The following is a 26239-nucleotide window of genomic DNA, read 5'->3' as shown; positions in this document are numbered from 1 at the left end:
TTTTTTTTTGAGACGGAGTCTCTCCAACCATTTCTTTAGTTCAGGCTTTTCAAATTTATCCTAAGTCCCTTCAAATAGCACAAAGGGGAAGTCTATGCTCGGATCTGAGACGAAGAGGTCAAAGCAGCTACATTTTGACGTAATTTTACTTTAAATTCTTCTTTAAAAGTTCTGCTCATTTGCATTCATCTGCATGGAGAGAAAAGGTAATTTACACTGACGCACCGAAAACAGCAACGCTCCTCTCAGATGGGGATCCTCGCCCGTAGCCGCAACCTCTGCACCCCACGGTCTGGAACTCCCACAAATCCATTAGTCTGGGTCCCTTAGGAGCCCCCAATGTATGCTGGGATCAACCTGAACAGACTATAGACCAAGGCTTCTGAGGTTCTTTCTGCTCAGGACTGTATTTCCCAGAGGCCACCGCACCGGAATTAACGGTTCCACTTCCTGTCTCCCAGGGTTGACGACGTAGCTGGGTAAGGTCTTCACGTCCTAGGAAGAAATCAGTGGCTGCGGGAGGTCTTCGTGGACTGGGACTCGAACCTGACCGACCCGGCAGTGCGGGTGGGCGAGAGCGAGGCGCTCAGAGGAGGAACCCGGGGCGCAGACGGAATCTGCCGGATCCCTAGGCGTGCGTGTGCGCGGGCATCAGAGAATGGGGATTGTGCGGTCTTGAGTGACGGAGGGGACTGTGTGGGTGTGTGCGTGAGGCCCTGTGCACAGGACCGGGACGGCGTGTGGACGCAGTGCGTTTTGTTGGGGCTGTGTGAGTGTCACTGTGCCGGTGGTACTAGGCTCCTGCTGCTTCCTCCGTCTTTCCTCTTCAAAGCTGCGGAGGCTGCAGCAGAGGAATGAAAATGGCCACAGTAGGGAGGTCAGTTATTGAACCGAGAATGAAGCTTTGCACAAGAAGGTGCAGATCTGGACTCGGGGTGGGAATGTGAGAGCTGGAAGTGCCTCTTGAGGGTCCCCCAGGAGGGCAGCTACATGTTGAGAACCCAGCGTCCCTCAGAGATCTGTCCCCAGGAACCAGCTTCGAACTCAGACCGATTCCTCCTCCTTTTATTTCCTTCTCATTGCGTACGAAGTGAGGGAAGTTGTGGCCATGGAGGGTGCTTTCAAACTTAGTCTGCGCTCCAAGAAAAGCCTGGAGTCTCACGCTTGCCGTATCCTTCTCCAGTCGTATTATTATCCAAAAGAAGGACCGGGAGGAGGATGAGAGCGTTATTGTTGCACTTAAGTCAAGGGTGAGTTTGTGCTTTATATTTAAGACACGCGTTTTTGATTTTAGAATATAGAGGTTCCTGTAAATTTTTAGTGCATTTCAGGAGAATTTGCAAATTGATTCTTGCCCCCTCCCATTGTGCGGCCTCCCAGTGAGCCGTTCCCCTCCTCGCCTGCTCCCCACCTTTCCATTTAATATTCACAGAACCATTTGGCAAATCGTTCACACCTTCCTGTACGCTCTCTTCTTCTAAGCTGTATAAAAATAGTCCTCCAGAGGTTTATATTGAAGCTTTATTTTAGACTCTGCTTTGAAAAGAAGATTAGTTTGTGGAATCACACGCCAGGTATCTGACTGTCTTTACAGGCCTCCTTTTCCGAGTAGGGAAGAATGGAGATGGTTGGGTGATTGCCATTCGTCTGTGAGGCTTTCAGGAATCGGAAAGTGATTGCACAGAAATTGGTATCAATCAGAGTCAGGATTTTTCGGGAGAGTCCATGAGATGATAATTGTAATACTTGCCAGATCTCTGTGAGGTTTGGCAGTTCAGGTTGCGTTTTGGGCTATTTGTGTGTGTGAACTGCGAGAGGCAGTACGCTGTTGTGGTTAAGAATAGGGGAGTGGATCCAGAGTATCTGGGTTGGAATGTTTGTTCTGTCCGTTTCTGGTCTTCTCAGGCTTTAATGAACATTAGAATGAATTAATACTCTAAAACCTCTTAGAGCAGTGCTAGGCATATAATAATAAATGTTTAATGTTTTAACTTTTGTTTTTATGTGGTCATTTTAGGTCATTTCCCTGGACTTTCTGTAGGACAGGAGCATTGGGAATATGTGATTCATTGTGATTGCTGCTTGCATAGTAAGAAAATGAGTGAGTTGCTCAAATGATCTAGGGCAGAAATTCTTTTTAAATTGACAGATAAAATTGTATGTATTTATCGTGTGCAACATGATGTTTTATAGTATACGTACATTGTGGAATGACTGAATCTAGCTAATTAATCATGCATTACCTCACATAGTTATCATTTTTGTGGTGAGAACACTTAATATTCACTCTCTTAGCATTTTTCAAGACTACAGAATAGTTATTAATTGTAGATATGCTGTTGTGTAATAGATTTCTTGAGCTTATTTCTCTTATCTTCCTGAAATGTTATATCCTTTGACCAACATTTCCCCAGCCAACACCACCTTCCCTCCCTCACCCACATTACCCCCGACCTATAAACACCATTCTCTTCTCTAATTCTATGATATCAAGTTTTTTCTTTTTTTGAGAGAGAGTGTCTCGCTCTGTTGCCCAGGCTGGAGTGCAGTGGCACAATCTTGGTTCACTGCAACCTCTGCCTCCTGGGTTCAAGTGATTCTCCTGCCCCAGCCTTCCGAGTAGCTGGGACTACAGGTGCGTGCCACCACACCTGGCTTATTTTTGTATTTTTAGTAGAGACAGGGTTTCGCCATGTTGGCCAGGGTGGTCTCGAACTCCAGACCTTAGGTGATCCACCTGCCTCGGCCTTCGCCTCCGCTTTCGAAAGTGCTGGGATTACAAGTGTGAGCCACTGCACCTGGCCTATATAAACATTTTTTAGATTCCACTGATTAGTGAGATCATCTGTCTTTCTGTGCCTGGCGTATTTAATATGAATTTCTCCAGGTTCATCCATGTTGTTGCGAATGACAGCATTTCCCTTTTTTATGGCTAGTTTTCCATTGTGTACATATACCTGCATATATACTGCATTTTCTTTATCCATTCATTGATAGACACTTAGATTGATTACATGTCTTGGCTATTGTGAATAGTGCTGCAATAAACATGGGTGTATAGATGTCTCTTTGATATACGGATTTCATTTCCTTTGGATAAATACCCAGTAGTGGATTGCTGGATCATATGGTAGTTCTGTTTCTAATTTTTTGAAAAACCTCCATACTGTTTTCCATAATGTCTGTGTCACTTTACATTCTCACCAACAGTGTGCAATGGTTCACATTTCTCTACATTCTCACCAACATTTGTTAACTTATGTCTTTTCAATAGCCACCCCAACACATATGAGGTGATACCTTATTGTAGGTTTAATTTTCATTTCCCTGATGATTAGTGATGTTGAGTATTTTTTCATATACTCTAGCCATTTATATGTTGTCTTTTGAGATGTGTTTGTCAGGTCCTTTGCCCATTTTTTAATTGGGTTGTTTCCTTGCTGTTGAGTTGAGTTCCTCACACATTTTGGATATTAACCCCTTATCAGATACATGATTGCAAATATTTTCTCTCATTCTGTAGGTGGTCTCTTCACTTTGCTGTGCAGAAGCTTTTTTAGCTTGATGTAATTTCATTTGTCTATGTTGGCTTTTGTTGCCTGTGCTTTTGAAGTCATTTCCAAAAAAAAAATTATTGCCCAGATCAATGTCATGAAGCTTTCCCCATATGTTTTTTTCTATTTGTTTCATAGTTTGGGATCTTGCATTTAAATCTTTAATCCACTTAGAGTTGATTTTTGTATAATGGTTTGAGAAAAGCGTCTAATTTCATCCTTCTGTGTATGACTCCCCAGTTTTCACAACAGTATGTGTTGAAGAGACTGTCTTTTCTTTATTGCATGTTTTGGCACCTGTCTCAAAAATCAGTTGGTTGTAAACATACGGATTTATTCTGGGGCTCTCTATTCTGTTCCATTTGTCTAGGTGTCTGTTTTTATGTCAGTACCATGCTGTTTTGGTTACTATAGCTTTGTAGTATATATTGAAGTCAGGTAGTTTGATGCCTCCAACTTTGTTCTTTTTGCTCCGGACTGCTTTGGCTATTTGGGGTCTTTTGTGGTTCTATACAAATTTTAGGATTTTTTTTTTCTATTTTTGTCAAGAATGTAGGACTGAAATTCTTAACCTGAGTTCCTGTAACTCCACTTATGGTCTTGGGGACCACAAAGCTCTTGAAATAATGAAGTACTATGGAAATTTATCAATGTGGGTTTTAGAGGGAGAAATAGTATATCATTTCATTTCATAAGACTATCAAAACTGTATGTGACCCATGAGGTTTGGATCCATTGATCTAGATAGAACATTGATTCTCAGCGGGGGTGATGTTTAAAAACTTTTGGTTGTCACACTGTGGGGGTGGGTGCTACTTAGATCTAGTGGATAGAGGTCAGGGATGCTGCTGAACATTGTACCGTGCACAGGATAACCCTCCCTATAGCCCCAACAAAGGATTATACAGCACAATATGTCAGTAGTGCCTAGAGGGAAAAACTTTAGAATCAAAAGATTGTGATACCTGGAATGACACTGTAAATGATCTTATATAAATCAAGTGTCCTGTAATATGGAAATCACTAAGCAAATTATATTAGACTGAAGTGCTAGAATATTATGCAGCTAATAAAATGATGTCTGTAAAGAATTATGAAAAGAAAAATATTTGATATACTATTAAGCAGTATTCATGCTATGAACAATGATACTCAAGAAAATGTTACATGTATATTAATCCCATATACTAAGATAGGGTTTTTGTAAGGCATTCTGTAGGAATTGTATCCAAAATGATATTTTAATGAGTTATTTGGTGAAGAAGGGAACCAAGCATGGTGATGTATATTCCACAGATTTTCTCATGTAGTTTCCAGATGCCACTTATCTGCATTGTGTTCATTCAGAGAAGAGTCTTGATAATGAAAATGTCTAATTATATTGGTGAGATACAGCTAAAGGATGTTAGAACTAGCTGATGTTATTTGTTATAGTCACATTAATCTTTTTTGTTGATCCTCATGACAGGCACAGTTTTTTGTTTTTTTTACGATTAAAAGTACTCACTCTCTGATAACTCTGTTTTATTTTTATTTTTGAATTCGGATGTAGAAATATGACCATCATTAATGCATACAAGAAATTGGTTGGAGACTTGTAGACAATTTTTTTTAGAAATTGTACTAACATACATAGAAAAACACAGACATCTTAGTGTTGGTCAAGAATTGGGAAATAACGGAAACAAACTTATTACATAAAAACAAGAGCTCAGTAGAATTTCCTTTTTTTGTCCCCAAGTTGAAAGGAAGATGTCTAAATAAAAGGTGTCTTTCATCTAATTTGGAGAACAATTTCCTCACAGGAAAAAAAAATGTGTATGTACATTTAAATATGTACATATATAGATACATACACATGTGTATATGTATGTATCTATATATGTGTGTGTGTGTGTGAATATAATTATATATTCTAAATTAATGCCTGGGCATAGTCACAATTATGACATACTTTTTAGCAAAAAGAAGAAAATTGGGGCTACAATACAGAGATAAGCACTGTTAGCATGCATATACCTGTCTAAATTTTTGTGTTGATGTCTATTAGTCTTTTGCTTAATATTTCTATATATATATATTTTACAAATGTAATCATATTGCTTATCCTGCTTTGTAACCTGATTTTTCTATTAATCGTATGTCTGGAACATTTAATGATTCTTCGTATTCTATTACATGGCTATTCTGAACTGTACTTAACCAGCTGGCTTTTGGTGAACTCAGAATGCTGAACACTGCCCGTGCAATTCTGTCTATATCCTTTCCAGTTCTCATGCCTTCCCCCACTGCACCCAATCCTGAGTTCACAAAGAGGCTCTAGATTGGATGATGCAAGCCCTTCTCAGCTCTGAAAGGTGGGACTAGGGGAGGAGGATTGCTTACAGCAGGATCAGAGGCCCAGTCCTAGGCCAAGATAGGTATCCCAAGAGTGGAGGACTGGCTGGAAGCCCTCCTGCTGGAGTGTCTTTTGAGCAACTTCAAGGCAGAAATGCCTGTGCTCAGCATTCATGCTTCCGCTGCAGGTTCCTGGGATGCAGGCAAGAGCTTGGTTTCATCCACACTCCACCTGTTCACTGCCAGTTTATTTGTGAGAGAATGTGTGTGGGGACAAGGGGAGTGATGGGAGGGGGTGGAAGTGTGCGTGTGAGCAGTAGTTGAGAAATAGGAATGGTGGATAAAATAGTTATTTGGTCTAGTGCTTTTGGACACAGCTTGACTTACGGCCTTTTTTATTGTTGTTGTTTTCCAGGGGAGAAGCCCGAGGAAGATTGACCAATTTTGTAATTCTAGAAACATGGTCCATGTAAGTTGGTGTTTCTGTCTTCTTGAAATATGATGACTTTCAGGTTAGGTTAGGTGACTGTTACTATTAAACCTGAACCTTCTTACCTAAGGATCCACGATTTTTTTTTTTTTTTTTTTTTTTTGAGACAGAGTCTTGCTCTGTCACCCAGGCTAGAATGCCGTGGCGCGATCTTGGCTCACTGCAACTTCCACCTCTCGGGTTCAAGCAATTCTCCTGCCTCAGCCTCCCAAGTAGCTGGGACTACAGGCACCCACCAGCACGCCTGGCTAATTTTTTGTATTTTTGGTAGGACGGGGTTTCACCGTGTTAGCCAGGATGGTCTCAATCTCCTGACCTCATGATCCCCCGACCTTGGCCTCCCAAAGTGCTGGGATTAAGGCGTGAGCCACTGTGCCTGGCCAGGATCCACGATCTTACACCCCATTTTGTCCCATTACAGTGAAGGTTGGTGACCAAAAAATAAAGGTCAGTGTTCTTCCTATTCGTAACTCTGTTTTCCCACTGGCTTTGATGTTTTATTTGAGCAGGTTATTCAGTCTGGGCTTAACTCAGTCCTTGGTCAGAAAGAATGTTGGAACAGTGGAGGAGTCGGTCCCCACAGGGAAACATGGTCTTGTGGGTTTGATAAGTTACAGATGATTGTCGCATTTGACCACACTTGGGAACACCTTGAAACTTCTCCACAGACTGGAGCTTTCTAGGTAGCTAAGGTAGAATTCCATAGTGAGTGGCCTCAGTCTGCAAGCGTGACAAGGTGTTCAGCTTTATGAGGCTCTTAGGAAAGTGATCAGTGAGGACAGTGGGCAGTAACAGAGAAGATTATTCAGGGCATGAGTGGTAGGTGATTATAGGTTCTCTGAATTTGGGAAAACCTTAGAGACTCTGACCATCTTAAATGTATAAATAGAAAAACATGACTAAATCTAATATGTCAGTTACTTTGAATTTTACACAGCTTATAAAAATCATTTGTCATGACAAGAAAAAATACTTTTGCTATCATCTGATACCACAATGAGCTTGAGGATTAAGGGCATTCCTCAATTGTATGCTACCACCTTTTTTTTTTTTTTTTTGAGATAGGGTCTCACTCTGTAGCCCAGGCTGGAGTGCAGTAGTGCCATCACACTTCGCTGCAGCACTGAACTCCCAGGCTCAAACGATACTCCCACCTCAGCTTCCCAAGTAGCTGGGACTACAGGCACATGCCACCACAACAGTTATTTCTTTCTTTCTTTTTTTTTTTTTTTTTGTAGGGAGTGCATCTCGTTATGTTGCCCAGGCTGTTTGCAAACTCCTGGGCTCAAGCGGTGCTTCCATCTTGGTCTCCCAAAGTGCTGGTATAACAGGCATGAGCCACCACACCAGGCCAGCAGCAGGATTCTTGAATAATGTGTAGGCACTCTGCGATTTTCCATATTGCTCCTTTATTGCAGTTTAATCCTTCACTTCCTCTCCTTTCGTCTTGAAACAACTTTCTTCAATTTCACCGTAATACATGTGTTTGTGGTTTCAGGGATCAGTGACATTCAGGGATGTGGCCATCGACTTCTCTCAGGAGGAGTGGGAGTGCCTGCAGCCTGATCAGAGGACCTTGTACAGGGATGTGATGTTGGAGAACTACAGCCACCTGATCTCACTGGGTAAGGTCATTGGTCCCAGCTATTTTTGTATCTGTTCTTTGGAATATCAGCTTTCTTCATCATGAATTTCAGGGCTGTCTTTTAAGAGGTAGTTGAATTCCTTCTTCTTATTCCCAAAGGAATGGATTGAGATTTGTTGGGTTGAAAACAGGCACCTCCCTGGAGCCTCTGCAATCTTGCCTACTCCACAGTGGCCTCCTTCGTTATGCTGGTCGTCTCTGTAATCCCCTCTCTCTCTTCATGACCATGGGCCTGAATTTGAAATCTTGTATATTCGTTGAATGATATTGTTCAAGAACGAGGTTTCATATTATGTTTGATCTCAGAATTACTGTAGATTTTCTTTGTTTGTTTTTGTTTTTCTGGCCCACCTGTAAGGAGAAGAGTGTGTTGAGTTTTTCTATCGAAAAAGCCTCTATGATTGCTTGAACCTGGGAGGTCAAGGCTGCAGAGAGCCGTGGTCATGCCACTGTACTTCAGCCTGGGCAACAGAACAAGACACTGTCTCAAAAAAACAAAACAAAACAGAGCCGCAAGGATTTACATATACTGATTGGGTTGACAGAATTTATTTAGCACTAAGTCAATGTATTCCATTTCCTTCAACAAACATTCCGTTACTTGTTTTGTAGTTGAAAGTTTCAGGCCATGAAGTGTATGCTTTTCTGTTGGGTGAAAATTCTTAAAATGAGCTGTAAATGTCTAAGGATGCAAAATAAATGATGACAATAAACATAATAATTGTTAACTTTGTGCTACTACATATCAGTGAAAGTTAGAAGTATTTTATATATATTACCTTATTTAATATTAGTGTCAATCTTATAAAACAGGCATTATTATATTTCTGTTTTAGAGTTGGGAAAACTGAAGGACAGAGAGTTCAAGTGACTTGCTTAATGTCAAAGTACTAGTGGGTGGCAGAAACAGGATTTCAACCAGGTAATCTGGCTTGAAGTTTCCTGCTGTTAACCACTAAATTATACCTCCTCTTGAGGGATAAGCTTCTATTATGAGTTTAAATGAAAGTCTTTTTTTTTAAACATAGTTGATCCCTTACTCAATCCTCTCTTATCTGGAGTCTCTTCTCAATATTGTTTTGGCTTGTAATTTATTATAAGTTTAACTAGGTCTCAGGGTTTTAAAAAATTTTTTATATTAAAAAAAATTCTACATGTGTTATTTCTTTTAAGCAGGAAGTTCCATTTCTAAGCCAGATGTGATTACATTACTAGAGCAAGAGAAAGAGCCCTGGATTGTTGTAAGTAAAGAAACAAGCAGATGGTATCCAGGTAAGTGAGAGTAAAGCAGGCAGGGGGAAGCCATCATTGTCCTGGACAGCCCATGTGCTCAGAGAGGAGTCACACCCCTGAGATGTGGTTTGGAAAACTTTCTTCAATGATCCAAGGTCCCCCATTGGACAAAAATGCCCAAGACCTGGGAAGGAAATAAGATCACTCTAGGAGCTATCCCCAAGGAACTTCATCATTTACTAATCACCTAATTTCTGTTATTTTCTTCCTTTTTTAATGAAGTGAGTTTCCTCTTTCTTTCCCAGTGTAAACTTTAAACGTCTTTAAAATTATTTTTTAAGAGACAGCATCTTGCTATGTTGCCCCGGCTGATCTTGAACTCTTGGCCTCAAGTAGTCTTCCTGCCTCAACCTCCTAAGTAGCTAAAATTATAGGCATGAGCCAATGCTTCTGGCCCCCAGTGTAAACTTTTAATACGTATTTTGGATCCAGCTACTTTCCAACTCTGCTTTTGCATTTAGATTTCTACATGTGTTTTCACTAAGAAATGTATTCACGTTCAGTAAATATGTATTGAGTGCACATTCCTAGAAGACCTGTGCTTGGCCCTGTCAATACTGTAATGTACAGGTAATGAACAAGACTGAGAAAGTCACTGCTGTCATGGACTTTACCAGCAGTTGGTGAGACATGCCTCAAACAAGTAAGCAAATGAATAGATAAGGAATACCAGATAATCATGCTATAGAGACAAGGAAATAGGAGTGATGGGGTGAGAATGGCAGCACTTGGGTGCTTAGGGTACCTGTCTGGAAGTGGGCATGCTTGCGTAGAGATGTGAAGTAAGGGTTCAAGTCGTGTGTCCGGGTGAGAGTAATCTAGTCAGACTGAGCAGGAAACACAAAGGTGGAGTAAGTAATGGAACGGCGGGAAGAGAGGTCAGAGTTAGGTTGGAATTGTATCATACAGGGTTTTGACTGTCATTGTGAGGAATGTGAGAAGTTCTTCAAGAGTTATTTATTCATTTTTAATTGATACCCAATATTTGTACATATTTATGGGATACATGTTATGTTTTGTTCCATGCATAGAATGTGTAATGAGCAAGTATCAGGGTATTTGAGGTATCCATCAGATCCACCAGAGGAGTGTTTATCATTTCTTTCTGATAGGAACATTTCAAGTCTTCTAGCTATTTTGAAATATACAGTACATTGTTGTTAATTAGAGTCACTCTACTCTGCTTATGAACATTAGAAGTCATTCCTCATATTTAACTGTATGTTTGTGACATTAACCAACTCCTCTTCATCCCCCACCCCTCACCCACACACCCTTCCTAACCTCTGGTTTCTATCATTCTATTCTCTACCTCTGTGAGATCTTTTTTTAGCCTCCAGATATGAATGAGAACATATGATATTTGTCTTTCTTTTTTTTGAGTTGGAGTCTCATTTTTGTTGCCCAGGCTGGAGTGCAGTGGTGTGATCTTGGCTCACTGCAACCTCTGCCTCCTGGATTCAAGCAATTCTCCTGCCTCAGCCTCTCGAGTAACTGGGATTATAGTTGCCTGCCACCACGCCTGGCTAATTTTTGTATTTTTAATAGAGATGGGGTTTCACCACGCTGGCCAGGCTGGTCTCAAATTCCTGACCTCAGGTGATTCACCCACCTCGGCCTCCCAAAGTGCTGGGATTACAGGCATGAGCCACTGCGCCCAGTCTGATATTTGTCTTTCTGACCTCTGATTCCGTCCATGTTGCTGCAAATGACATGATTTCATTTTTTAAATGCCTGAATAGTATTCCATTGTGTATATATCATATTTTGTTTATCTGTTTGTCTGTTGGGGGACACTTAGGTTGATTCCATACCTTTGGTATTTTGAATAATGCTACAATAATCATACAAGTGCACGTATCATTTTGATATACTGATTTCTCTTCCTTTGGATTAATACCCAGTAGTGGGATTGTTGGATCATATGGTAGTTTTATTTTCAGGTTTTTGAGAAATCTGCATGCTGTTTTCCATAGTGATTATACTAATTTGTATCCCACCAGCAGTATATAAGAGTTCCTTTTTTCGGCCAGGTGCAGTGGCTCACGCTTGTAATCCCAGCATTTTGGGAGGCTGAGGCAGGCGGATCATGAGGTCAGGAGATCGAGACCACGGTGAAACCCCGTCTCTACTAAAAATACAAAAAATTAGCTGGGCGTGGTGGCGGGCGCCTGTAGTCCCAGCTACTCGGAGAGGCTGAGGCAGGAGAATGGCATGAACCCGGGAGGCGGAGCTTGCAGTGAGCCGAGATTGCGCCACTGCACTCCAGCCTGGGCACAGAGCGAGACTCCGTCTCAAGAAAAAAAAAAAAGAGTTCCTTTTTTCCCTTATCCTCTCAGGTATGTTTAAACTCAATGTTTCTTTGTTAATTTTCTCTCTAGATGATCTAATTCTGAGAGTGGCACATTGACGTCCCCAATGATTATTGTACTGCAGTATCTCTCTCCCTTTTGCTCTAATAATATTTGCCTTATATATCTGGGTGTTCTGGTGTTGGTATTGTATGTTTAGAATTGTTATATCCTCTTGCTGAATTGATCCCTTTATCATTATATGATGACCTTCTTTGTCTCTTTTTGCTGTTTTTTACTTGAAATCTGTTTTTTTCTGAATAAATGTAGCTATTTCTACTCACTTTTGGTTTCCATTTGTATGGAATATCTTTTCCTGTTCTTTTAGTTTCAATCCATATCTGTCTTTACCAGTGAGAAGACTTTCTTATAGGCAGCTTATAGTTGGATCATGTTTTTTCATCCATTCAGCTCGTCTGTATCTTTTAAATGAAGTTTAATCCATTGACATTCAATGTGATTACTGATATGTGAGGGCTGATTCTTATCATTTTATTAATTGATTTCTAGTTGTTTTGTATATCCTTTGTTCCTTTCTCTTTTATTTTTTATAATTGTGGTGTGGTTGTTTTCTTTAGGGGTGACATTTGAGTCCTTTGTCCTTATTTGTATGTTTGCTGTGTCAGTAGGTTTTATATTTTTGTGTGTTTTCACAATGGTAGATATTTTCCTTTCACTTCTAGGTGTAGGACTCTTGAACATATCTTGTAGGGTTGGTCCAGTGGTGATGAATTCCATCACCTTTTGCTGTCTGGGAAAGACTATTTCTTTTTCATTTTTGTAGAATACTTTGCTGAGGATAGTGTCCTTGACTGGTGATTTTTTTCTTTCAACACTGAATGTATAATCTCATTCTCTCTCATTTCTCTCTGTTGAGAAATCTGCTGTTAGGCTGATGAGAGTTTCCTTGTAAGTGACTAGATGCTTTTCTCTTGCTGTTTTTAGTATTCTCTTTTGTCTTTGACTTTTATATTTTGACCATAATATGCCATGGAGAATACCTTTTTGTATTGTATCTATTTGGGTATCTCTGAGCTTCCTGTATCAAGATGTCTGCATCTCTTACTAGAGTTGGAAAGTTTCCTGCTATTATTTCATTAAATAGATTTTCTATCCTTTATGTTTTCTCTTTGTCTCTAGGACCTCGAAAATTCAAATATTTTGTTGTTTTATGATGTCCCATATGTCACAGAGGCTTTATTCATTCATTCAGATGTTCTCAGGAAAACATTTATCCTAAGGCTTAAAAGATGAGTTGGGGGGGGTGGAGCCAAGATGGCCAAATAGGAACAGCTCCAGTCTACAGCTCCCAGCATGAGCGACACAGAAGACGGGTGATTTCTGCACTTCCATCTGAGGTACCGGGTTCATCTCACTAGGGAGTGCCAGACAGTGGGTGCAGGACAGTGGGTGCAGTGCACCATGTGTGAGCCAAAGCAGGGTGAGACATTGCCTCACTTGGGAAGTGCAAGGGGTCAGGGAGTTCCCTTTCCTAGTCAAAGAAAGGGGTGACAGACAGCACCTGGAAAATCGGGTCACTCCCACCCTAATATTGTGCTTTTCCAATGGTCTTAAAAAACGGCACACCAGGAGATTATATCCCACACCTGGCTTGGAGGGTCCTATGCCCACGGAGTCTTGCTGATTGCTAGCACAACAGTCTGAGATCAAACTGCAAGGTGGCAGTGAGGCTGGGGGAGGGGCGCCTGCCATTGCCCAGGATTGATTAGGTAAACAAAGCAGCCAGGAAGCTCGAACTGGGTGGAGCCCACCACAGCTCAAGGAGGCCTGCCTGCCTCTGTAGGCTCCACCTCTGGGGGCAGGGCACAGACAAACAAAAAGACAGCAGTAACCTCTGCAGACTTAAATGTCCCTGTCTGACAGCTTTGAAGAGAGTAGTGGTTCTTCCAGCATGCAGCTGAAGATCTGAGAACAGGCAGACTGCCTCCTCAAGTGGGTCCCTGACCCCTGAGCAGCCTAACTGGGAGGCACCCCCCAGTAGGGGCAGACTGACACCTCACATGGCCGGGTACTCCTCTGAGACAAAACTTCCAGAGGAACGATCAAGCAGCAGCATTTGCGGGTCACCAGTATCCACTGTTCTACAGCCACTGCTGTTCTGCAGCCACCGCTGCTGATACCCAGGCAAACAGGGTCTGGAGTGGACTTCTAGCAAACTCCAACAGACCTGCAGCTGAGGGTTCTGTCTGTTAGAAGGAAAACTAACAAACAGAAAGGACATCCACACCAAAAACCCATCTGTATGTCACCAACATCAAAGACCAAAAGTAGATAAAACCACAAAGATGGGGAAAAAACACAGCAAAAAAACTGGAAACTCTAAAAAGCAGAGCACCTCTCCTCCTCCAAAGGAACGCAGCTCCTCACCAGCAATGGAACAAAGCTGGATGGAGAATGACTTTGACGAGTTGAGAGAAGTCTTCAGACGAACAAACTACTCCGAGCTACAGGAGGAAATTCAAACCAATGGCAAAAAAGTTAAAAACTTTGAAAAAAAAATTAGACGAATGGCTAACGAGAATAACCAATGCAGAGAAGTCCTTAAAGAAGCTGATGGAGCTGAAGGCCAAGGCTCGAGAACTACATGAAGAATGCAGAAGCCTCAGGAGCCAATGCGATCAACTGGAAGAAAGGGTATCAGTGATGGAAGACGAAATGAATGAACTGAAGTGAGAAGGGAAGTTTAAAGAAAAAAGAATAAAAAGAAAGTAACAAACCCTCCAAGAAATATGGGACTATGTGAAAAGACCAAATCTATGTCTGATTGGTGTACCTGAAAGTGACGGGGAGAATGGAACCAAGTTGGAAAACACTCTGCAGGATATTATCCAGGAGAACTTCCCCAATCCAGCAAGGCAGGCCAACATTCAGATTCAGGAAATACAGAGAACGCCACAAAGATACTCCTTGAGAAGAGCAACTCCAAGACACAGGATTGTCAGATCCACCAAAGTTGAAATGAAGGAAAAAATGTTAAGGGCAGCCAGAGAGAAAGGTCGGGTTACCCACAAAGGGAAGCCCATCAGACTAACAGCGGATCTCTCAGCAGAAACTCTACAAGCCAGAAGAGAGTGGGGGCCAATATTCAACATTCTTAAAGAAAAGAATTTTCAACCCAGAATTTCATATCCAGCCAAACTAAGCTTCATAAGTGAAGAAGAAATAAAATACTTTACAGACAAGCAAATGCTGAGAGATTTTGTCACCACCAGGCCTGCCCTAAAAGAGCTCCTGAAGGAAGCACTAAACATGGAAAGGAACAACTGGTACCAGCCACTGCAAAAACATGCCAAAATGTAAAGACCATCAAGGCTAGGAAGAAACTGCATCAACTAATGAGCAAAATAACCAGCTAACATCATAATGACAGGACCAAATTCACACATAACAATATTAACTTTAAATATAAATGGGCTTAATGCTCCAATTAAAAGACACAGACTGGCAAATTGGATAAAGAGTCAAGACCCGAGGCCAGGCGTGGTGGCTCACGCCTGTAATCCCAGCACTTTGGGAGGCCGAGGTGGGTGGATCACAAGGTCAGGAGATTGAGACCATCCTGGCTAACACTGTGAAACCCTGTCTTTAGTAAAAATACAAAAAAATTAGCCGAGCGAGGTGGCAGGCCCCTGTAGTCCCAGCTACTCGGGAGGCTGAGGCATGAGAATGGTGTGAACCCAGGAGGCAGAGCTTGCAGTGAGCCAAGACTGCGCCACTGCACTCCAGCCTGGGTGACAGAGCAACACTCCGTCTCAAAAAAAAGAAAAATAAAAAAAGAGTCAAGACCCATCAGTGTGCTGTATTCAGGAAACCCATCTCATGTGCAGAGACACACATAGGCTGAAAATAAAGGGATGGGGGAAGATCTACCAAGCAAATGGAAAACAAAAAGGCAGGGGTTGCAATCCTAGTCTCTGATAAAACAGACTTTAAACCAACAAACATCAAAAGAGACAAAGAAGGCCATTACATAATGGTAAAGGGATCAATTCAACAAGAAGAGCTAACTATCCTAAATATATATGCACCCAATATAGGAGCACCCAGATTCATAAAGCAAGTCCTTAGTGACCTACAAAGAGACTTAGACTCCCACACAATAATAATGCGAGACTTTAACACCCCACTGTCAACATTAGTCAGATCAACGAGACAGAAAGTTAACAAGGATACCCAGGAATTGAACTCAGCTCTGCACCAAGTGGGCCTAATAGACATCTACAGAACTCGCCACCCTAAATCAACAGAATATATATTTTTTTCAGCACCACACTACACCTATTCCAAAATTGACCACACAGTTGGAAGTAAAGCACTCCTCAGCAAATGTAAAAGAACAGAAATTATAACAAACCGTCTCTCAGACCACAGTGCAATCAAACTAGAACTCAGGATTAAGAAACTCACTCAGAACCACTCAACTACATGGAAACTGAACAACCTGCTCCTGAGTGACTACTGGGTACATAACGAAATGAAAGCAGAAATAAAGATGTTCTTTGGAGCCAACAAGAAAAAAGACACAACATACCAGAATCTCTGGGACACATTCAAAGCTGTGTGTAGAGGGCAATGTATAGCACTAAATGCCCACAAGAGAAAGCAGGAAAGATCCAGAATTGACACCCTAACTTCACAATTAAAAGAACTAGAAAAGCAAGAGCAAACACATTCAAAAGCTGGCAGAAGGCAAGAAATAACTAAAATCAGAGCAGAACTGAAGGAAATAGAGACACAAAAAACCCTTCAAAAAATTAATGAATCCAGGAGCTGATTTTTTGAAAAGATCAACAAAGTTGATAGACCACTAGCAAGACTAATAAGAAAAGAGAGAAGAATCAAATAGATGCAATAAAAAATGATAAAGGGGATATCACCACCGATCCCACAGAAATACAAACTACCATCAGAGAATACTACAAACACCTCTATGCAAATAAACTAGAAAATCTAGAAGAAATGGATAAATTCCTCAACACATACACCCTCCCAAGACTAAACCAGGAAGAAGTTGAATCTCTGAATAGACCAATAACAGGCTCTGAAATTGTGGCAATAATCAATAGCTTACCAACCAAAAAAAGTCCAGGACCAGATGGATTCACAGCCGAATTCTACCAGAGGTACAAGGAGGAACTGGTACCATTCCTTCTAAAACTATTCCAATCAATAGAAAAAGAGGGAATCCTCCCTAACTCATTTTATGAGGCCAGCATCATCCTGATACCAAAGCCTGACAGAGACACAACCGAAAAAGAGAATTTTAGACCAATATCCTTGATGAACATTGATGCAAAAATCCTCAATAAAATACTGGCAAACTGAATCCAGCAGCACATCAAAAAGCTTATCCACCATGATCAAGTGGGCTTCATCCCTGGGATGCAAGGCTGGTTCAACATACACAAATCAATAAATGTAATCCAGCATATAAACAGAACCAAAGACAAAAACCGCATGATTATCTCAATAGATACAGAAAAGTCCTTTGACAAAATTCAACAACGCTTCATGCTAAAAACTCTCAATAAATTAGGTATTGATGGGACGTATCTCAAAATAATAAGAGCTATCTATGATAAACCCACAGCCAATATCATACTGAATGGGCAAAAACTGGAAGCATTCACTTTGAAAACTGGCACAAGACAGGGATGCCCTCTCTCACCACTCCTACTCAACATAGTGTTGGAAGTTCTGGCCAGGACAATCAGGCAGGAGAAGGAAATAAAGGGTGTTCAATTAGGAAAAGAAGAAGTCAAATTGTCCCTGTTTGCAGATGACATGATTGTATATCTAGAAAACCCCATCGTCTCAGCCCAAAATCTCCTTAAGCTGATAAGCAACTTCAGCAAAGTCTCAGGATACAAAATCAATGTGCAAAAATCACAAGCATTCTTATACACCAATAACAGACAAACAGCCAAATCATGAGTGAACTCCCATTCACAATTGCTTCAAAGAGAATAAAATACCTAGGAATCCAACTTACAAAGGATGTGAAGGACCTCTTCAAGGAGAACTACAAACCACTGATCAATGAAATAAAAGAGGATAAAAACAAATGGAAGAATATTCCATGCTCATGGGTAGGAAGAATCAATATCGTGAAAATGGCCATACTGCCCAAGGTAATTTATAGATTCAATGCCATCCCCATCAAGCTACCAATGACTTTCTTCACAGAATTGGAAAAAACTACTTTAAAGTTCATATGGAACCAAATAAGAGCCCGCATCGCCAAGTCAATCCTAAGCCAAAAGAACAAAGCCGGAGGCATCACACTACCTGACTTCAAACTATACTACAAGGCTATAGTAACCAAAACAGCATGGTAGTGGTACCAAAACAGAGATATAGATCAATGGAACAGAACAGAGCCCTCAGAAATAATGCTGCGTATCTACAACCATCTGATCTTTGACAAACCTGACAAAAACAAGCAATGGGGAAAGGATTCCCTATTTAATAAATGGTGCTGGGAAAACTGGCTAGCCATATGTAGAAAGCTGAAACTGGATCCCTTCCTTACACCTTATACAAAAATTAATTCAAGATGGATTAAAGACTTACATGTTAGACCTAAAACCATAAAAACCCTAGAAGAAAACCTAGGCAATACCATTCATGACATAGGCATGGGCAAGGACTTCATGTCTAAAACACCAAAAGCAATGGCAACAAAAGCCAAAATTGACAAATGGGATCTAATTAAACTAAAGAGCTTCTGCACAGCAAAAGAAACTACCATCAGAGTGAGAACAGGCAACCTACAAAATGGGAGAAAATTTTCGCAATCTACTCATCGGACAAAGGGCTAATATCCAGAATCTACAATGAACTCAAACAAATTTAGAAGAAAAAATCAAAGAACCCCATCAAAAAGTGGGCAAAGGATATGAACAGACACTTCTCAAAAGAAGACATTTATGCAGCCAAAAAACACATGAAAAAATGCTCATCGTCACTGGCCATCAGAGAAATGCAAATCAAAACCACAATGAGATACCATCTCACACCAGTTAGAATGGCCATCATTAAAAAGTCAGGAAATAACAGGTGCTGGAGAGGATGTGGAGAAATAGGGACACTTTTACACTGTTGGTGGGACCGTAAACTAGTTCAACCATTGTGGAAGTCAGTGTGGCGATTCCTCAGGGATCTAGAACTAGAAATACCATTTGACCCAGCCATCCCATTACTGGGTATATACCCAAAGGATTATAAATCATGCTGCTATAAAGACACATGCACACGTATGTTTATTATGGCACTATTCACAATAGCAAAGACTTGGAACCAACCCAAATGTCCAAGACCGTTAGACTGGATTAAGAAAATGTGGTACATATACACCATGGAATACTATGCAGCCATAAAAAATGATGAGTTCATGTCCTTTGTAGGGACATGGATGAAACTGGAAACCATCATCTCAGCAAACTATTGCAAGGACAAAAAACCAAACAGCGCATGTTCTCACTCATAGGTGGGAATTGAACAATGAGAACACATGGACACAGGAAGGGGAACATCACACTCCGGGGACTGTTGTGAGGTGGGGGGAGCGGGAAGGGATAGCATTAGGAGATATACCTAATGCTAAATGATGAGTTAATGGGTGCAGCACACCAACATGGCACATGTATACATATGTAACAAACCTGCACATTGTGCACATGTACCCTAGAACTTAAAGTATAATAATAATAAAATTAAAAAAATATATATATATAAACAGAAAAAAAAAGAAGATGAGTTGGATGTTTGTTACAAAGAGCAAGGCCAGAGGATTCTTGGAAGATGAAGCAGTCTAAGCAAGCAAGAAGATAAGAGAAAGGTTATATCATGTTCTGGTTGCTAAAAGGAGGGAGTGGTTAGAGATCAGCCACAAAGGAGGACAGTGCCCTGATAGGAAGTTTTGTTCTCTGTGTTAAAGTTTTTGGATTTTGTGTTAAGACTAAAGATAAACCATTCAAAACCAGTTTTAAGTATGATCTGTACACTTTTATCTGAATCAGAATCATCTGGTAGAGATATTAAAAATACAGCTTTGGCTGGGTGTGATGGCTCCTACTGGTGATCCCAACATGTTTGGAGATCAAGGCAGGAGGATTGCTTGATGCCAGGAGTTCAAGACCAGCTTGGGTAACATGGTGGGACACCATCTCTACAAAGTAAAAATAAAAATAAAGTAAAAATTAGCTAGACTTTGGACTGCAGGAAGACTAAAGAAAAAAAAAGTTGTCCAGACATGGTGGCATGTGCCTGTAGGTGTAGCCACTTGGGAGGCTTAGGCAGGAGGATAGCTTGAGTCTGGGAGCTTGAGGTTGTAGTGAGCTGTGATCATGCCATTGCACTATAGCCTATGCAACAGAGAGAGACCCTGTCTCTTAAAAAAAAAAAATACAGGCTGGGCGCAATGGCTCACACCTGTAATCCCAGCACTTTGGGAGGCCAGGGTGGGTGGATCACCTGATGTTAGGCGTTCCAGACCAGCCTGGCCAACATTGTGAAACCCTGTCTCTACTAAAAATACCAAAATTAGCCAGGCGTGGTGGCAGATGCTTGTAATCCCAGCTACTCTGGAGGCTGAGGCTGAGGCAAGAGAATCACTTGAACCCAGGAGGTAGAGGCTGCAGTGAGCTGAGATTGTGCCGTTGCACTGCAGCCTGGGCGACAAGAGTGAAACTCAGTCTAAAAAAAAAAAAGCTTTTTTCGCTAAAAATTCTGATTCTGTACATCTGAGTTGCTTGAATATCAATATATTTAATCTTACCAAATGGTTTTGATTCACACCTAAATTTGACAAAGTTAACCTGTTCCCTTATGCACACCACCATCTTACATAAACTTTCTTCATTATTGGCACCCTTTTCCTTTTTCAGATCCCTTCCTTGAAAGTATTATATTTTATACTTTGGCCATTTGTTTAATGAATTTTGTATGCATGCATGTTATAGGAAAATAAAATATGTTTGCTTTCTTCATTTCTTTCAGATTTGGAGTCAAAATATGGACCTGAGAAAATATCTCCACAAAATGATATTTTTGAAATAAATTTACCCAAACATGTTATAAAGCAAATAAGTAAAACACTTGGCCTCGAGGCCTTTTATTTTAGAAATGACTCAGAATATAGAAGTAGATTTGAGGGACTACAGGGACATCAAGAAGGATATATCAACCAGAAGATCATCAGCTATGAAGAAATGCCTGCTTATACTCATGCTTCTCTTATTCATAATACACATCAACCACATGAATGTAAGGAATGTGGGAAATACTTTAGTCGTGGTTCAAATCTTATTCAGCATCTGAGTATTCATACTGGAGAGAAACCCTATAAATGCAAAGAATGTGGGAAAGCCTTTCAACTTCACATACAACTTACTCGACATCAGAAATTTCATACTGGTGAGAAAACTTTTGAATGTAAGGAATGTGGAAAAGCCTTTAATCTTCCCACCCAGCTTAATCGCCATAAGAACATTCACACAGGTGAGAAACTGTTTGAATGTAAGGAATGTGGGAAGTCTTTTAATCGTAGCTCAAACCTTACTCAGCATCAAAGTATTCATGCTGGTGTAAAACCATATCAATGTAAGGAGTGTGGGAAAGCCTTTAATCGTGGTTCAAATCTTATTCAGCATCAAAAAATTCATTCCAATGAGAAACCCTTTGTATGTAGGGAATGTGAGATGGCCTTTCGATATCATTACCAACTCGTTGAACATTGCCGAATTCATACTGGCCAGAAACCCTTTGAATGTAAAGAATGCAGAAAGGCCTTTACTCTTCTGACAAAGCTTGTTCGACATCAGAAGATTCATATGGGTGAGAAGCCCTTTGAATGTAGGGAATGCGGGAAGGCCTTTAGTCTTCTCAATCAGCTTAATCGCCATAAGAACATTCACACAGGTGAAAAACCATTTGAATGTAAAGAATGTGGGAAGTCCTTTAATCGTAGTTCAAACCTTATTCAACACCAGAGTATTCATGCTGGTGTAAAACCATATGAATGTAAGGAGTGTGGGAAAGGCTTTAGTCGTGGTTCAAACCTTATTCAGCATCAGAAAATTCATTCCAGTGAGAAACCCTTTGTATGTAAGGAGTGTAGGAAGACCTTTAGATATCGTTACCAGCTTACTGAACATTACCAAATTCATACTGGTGAGAAACCCTTTGAATGTAAAGAATGCGGAAAGGCCTTTAGTCTTCTGATACAGCTTGCTCAACATCAGATCATTCATACTGGTGAGAAGCCATTTAAATGTAAGGAGTGTGGGAAGGCCTTTAATCGTGGTTCAAACCTTGTTCAACCTCAGAGTATTCATACTGGTGAGAAACTCTATGAATGTAAGGAGTGTGGGAAGGCTTTTAGACTTCACCTACAACTTTCTCTGCATCAAAAACTTGTACAGGTGAGAAACCGTTTGAATATAAGAAATGTGGGACAGCCTTCAGACATCAGTAGCAACTTATTGAACATCAGAAAATTCATACTTGGGTGAAAACCTTTGAATGTAAGGAATGTGGGAAGGCCTTTCAATATCATTACCAATTTCGTGGACATTATAGATTTCATATTCGTGAAAACCCTTATGAATGTCAAGGATGTGGGAAATGCTTTACCAGTGGTAGAAACCTTAGAGTACATCAGAGAATTCATACTGGTGAGAAACCATATCAATGTGAAGAATGTGGGAAAGCCTTCAGTCATAGTTCAAACCTGTTAAACATGTTAAAATTCATACTGATGAGAAGCCCTATGAATGTAAGGAATGTGAAAAGGCCTTTAGAAGTAATTATGAACTTATTGTACATCTGAGAATCCATACTGCTGAGAAACCCTGTGAGTGTAAAGAATGTGGAAAACTTTTGGATTTAGCTTAGTCTTTACTGCACATCAAAGAATTCATACTGGTATGAACCGTATGAATGTAAAGAATGTGGAAAGGCCTTTACTTATAGCTCGAGCCTTGTTCAACATGTTAAAATTCATACTGGTGAGCAACCCTGTGAATGTAAAGGATGTGGGAAGACCTTTAGACTTAGTTCAGTCCTTTCTGCACATCACAAAATTCATACTGGCATGAAACCCTATGAATGTAAAGAATGTGAGCAAACCCTTACTGTGATTGATCTGCTTACTCAACATCAGAAAATTCATTATAGTTAGAAGTTTTATGAATATAAGCAGTGTAGACAAGCCTTCACTGTGTATGAAAAATTTGCTCAACACCAGAGAATTCATATTGATGAGAAATCCTGTGAACATAAAAGAATGTGTGAAGAACTTTCATCATGGCCTGGGATTTGCTCAACATCAGAGTATTCATACTGCTGAGAACTCCTTTGAGTGTAAGGAATGTGGGATGTTTTATAGCCACACTAAATGCCTTAGAGTTCAGAGAAGATAATTTTGGTGAGAAAGTTATTGATGTGAGGAATGTAGAGTAGCTGCCATGTTCACAGTTTACTACCCATGAAATATTTCACTGGATACAGGCATACCTCGCTTAATTGTGCATTGCAGTTACTGCATTTTATACACATTGAAGGTTTGCAGCAACCTTGCAGTGAATAAGTCTATGAGCACCATTTTCCAAACAGCATGTGCACATTTCATGTCTTTGTGTCACACTTTGCTAGTTTTCATAATATTTCAAACTTTTTCATTGTTAAATCTGTTATGGTGATCTGTGACCAGTGTTTTTTGATGTTACTAGTCTAATTGTTTGGGGATACCACAAATCCTGCCCATAAAAGATGGTGAACCTAGTTGATAATTGTTGCAGGTTTTGAAAGAATAGTAAAATATACACCCATATCCCCCCCACCTTGATTCAAAATTGTTAACAATTTGCCACATTTATTTTTTGTATATTTGTTGTACCATTGAGAATAAGTTTTAGACCATTGAGAATAAGTTTTAGACATCATGACACTTTACCCCTTGTTACATCAGCATGTGTATTACCCAAACATAAAGACAATATCATATAACCATAGTACCATAATTACCCTTAAGGAAAATATTCATAATTCTGTATATCATTCCATCTTCAGATTTCTTCATTGGCCTGCAAACCATCTTTTACAGCTATTCATTTTCTCTTTTTTTTTTTTTTTTTTTGAGATGGAGTCTCGCTCTGTTGCCCAGGCTGGAGTGCAGTGATGTGATCTGGGCTCACTGCAAGTTCCGCCTCCCGGGTTCACGCCATTCTCCCACCTCAGCCTCCCGAGTAGCTGGGACTAAAGCACCCGCCACCACGCCCGGCTAATATTTTGTATTTTTAGTAAAGACAGGGTTTCACTGTGTTAGCCAGGATGGTCTCGATCTCCTGACCTCATGATCTACCCGCCTTGGCCTCCCAAAGTGCTGGGATTACAGGCGTGAGCCATCACGCGTGGCCTACAGCTATTCATTTTCTAAGGAGTATCCATTGCAGATTCTGCATTGCATTTGGCTATCTCTCTTTAGTGTATTGTAGCATGGAAACCCCATGAAGGTATGCTCTCAAATTATGGTGGGTATCAGAATCACCTGTGGAACTTGGTAAACCTACAGAAGTATAGCCCTAGCTTATAAGCCTGGGCCTCTGTTTTTTATTATTTCTCCAGGTTTTGTGTCTGTGATACCAACCAGAGTTAGAGAGCCACTGGTCTAGAAAATTTCTCATTTTAAAAAAATGACATTGGAGTAGCTCAGAAATGTTGTCGGCTATATGTTTAGATTTCTTTCTTTATAGTGTCATTTAGCCTTGTTCTTGGTTGTATTTTCTGTACAAGGGAATGTAAGTCCAGAGGCTTTCTTAAGTCTAGATTAAACGTTTGGGGAAGAATACTTTGTAGGTTATTTGTATGTCATATTGTACTGTCAGAAAACATTTAAGTACAGGTCCTTGCATTAGTGAAACTAAGGATGATCATTTGGGTAAGCTGGTAACTGCCATAAGTTCATTGTAAAGATTTAGTTTGTAGTGGGTAAGTAATCTATGGAGAGACATTGTCATCTCTGAAAATTTATAGTCATGTGTATTTAAGCCCTGGATTGAATACAAAATGAAAACTGAAATAGACTATTGAGAAATGAATGCCATTAAAGTGTCAACATAATTCAACTTGTGTGATATGGCTGACACTATACTCAGTACAAAACTGGCACCCTTCGGATTATGTAGGGAGCCAAGATTGTCTGGAACCTTTTTTTTTGTTCAGCATTTATCACCAGCACCTATACCATGGCTGGTACATGAGCTGTTGATAAACTTTGAAAAAAAATTAACCCTTTAAATCAAGCTGTAAAACATGATACCATTAGGCCAGGAGCAGTGACTCACACCTGTAATCCCAGCACTTTGGGAGGCCAAGGTGGGCAGATCACCTGAGGTCAGGAGTTCGAGACCAACCTGGCCAACATGGTGAAACTCCATCTCCTAAAAATAAAAAAATTAGCTGGACGTGGTGGCGCATGCCTGTAATCCCAGCTACTTGGGAGGCTGAGGCAGGAGAATCACTCGAACTTGGAAGGTGGAGGTTGCAGTGAGCCGAGATTGCACCACTGCACTCCAGCCTGGGTGACAGAGTGAGACTTCATCTCAAAAAAACCCCAAAACAAAACATGAGACCAATGTGGCATCATGAATTAGATTTTTTGTTTTACGATTAAGAATAATGCTTTGTGATTTTATCCCATTATGTTAAAAAATCTATGAAGTGATAATTTATATTGATAGCTATCTTCTTTTTATGAATATACCCTGGCCAGGTGATTATTCTTTCGATAGACTACTTAATTCTATCTTTTACCATTTAATTGCTTCTATAATCATAAGTAAAGTTATAATTTTCCAAGTATTTTTTAGGTATTGATATTGCAATGATGTTATATAACTTATAAAACAAGATTATATAAAACTTGGCTTTCAAATCTTATGTTCCTATTTTTTTATTTCCAGTTTCATCTTTTTTCTGTTCATTCTCTTGAACTTTCTTCTTTGAAATCAAAAGATTCCCTGGGTATTAACCCAGAGCAACTCCTTTATGGGTCATTGCACATCCCGGTAGTATCATTAAGAATTGTCATAAAAGAAAGATCCCTGGCAGCCTTTCAATGAAACTATCATCATGCAATCTTGGCAGTACTATGTTGGAAGTCAGAGTCCCTTTGCAAACATAATAAAACACTTTAATATATTTGTTAAAGTTACAAACCAAGTATGTACAAATTTAAAAATCACGGCCAGGCATGGTGGGTCATGCCTGTAATCCCCAACTTAAAATGGTTTGACTTATAATTTTCAGCTTTATAATAGTACTAAAGTGATATGCTGCTATAGTTTGGATATTTGTCCCCTCCAAATCTCATATTGAAGTTTGATCCCTATGTTGGAGGTGGGGCCTAATTGGAGGTGTTTGAGTCATGGGAGAAGATCCCTCATGAATAAATTAATGTCCTCTCTGGATTGGGGGGTGAGTTATCACTCTATTAGTTCCTTTGAGAGCTGGTTGTTCAGAAGGGCCTGGTACCTCCTTCCTCACC

General features: G+C 40.3%; 1 protein-coding gene across 1 annotated transcript; it reads left to right on the top strand.

The window, feature by feature from the left end:
• The first annotated feature begins 492 nt into the window (after window positions 1–492).
• On the top strand, window positions 493–25632 carry LOC100590095 (zinc finger protein 780B). The gene is given in 10 exon segments (XM_030796010.1): window positions 493–567; window positions 6307–6360; window positions 7880–8006; window positions 9203–9298; window positions 20692–22098; window positions 22101–22421; window positions 22424–22561; window positions 22564–22617; window positions 22620–22861; window positions 22863–25632. Coding segments are annotated over 9 exon segments (2646 nt in total). The 5' UTR covers window positions 493–567; window positions 6307–6351; the 3' UTR covers window positions 23115–25632.
• Window positions 25633–26239: the final 607 nt, after the last annotated feature.

The sequence above is a fragment of the Nomascus leucogenys genome, chromosome 17 (assembly GCF_006542625.1).
Source record: "Nomascus leucogenys isolate Asia chromosome 17, Asia_NLE_v1, whole genome shotgun sequence".
NCBI classification, from domain to species: domain Eukaryota; kingdom Metazoa; phylum Chordata; class Mammalia; order Primates; family Hylobatidae; genus Nomascus; species Nomascus leucogenys.
This window is presented reverse-complemented; position numbering and strand designations above follow the sequence as displayed.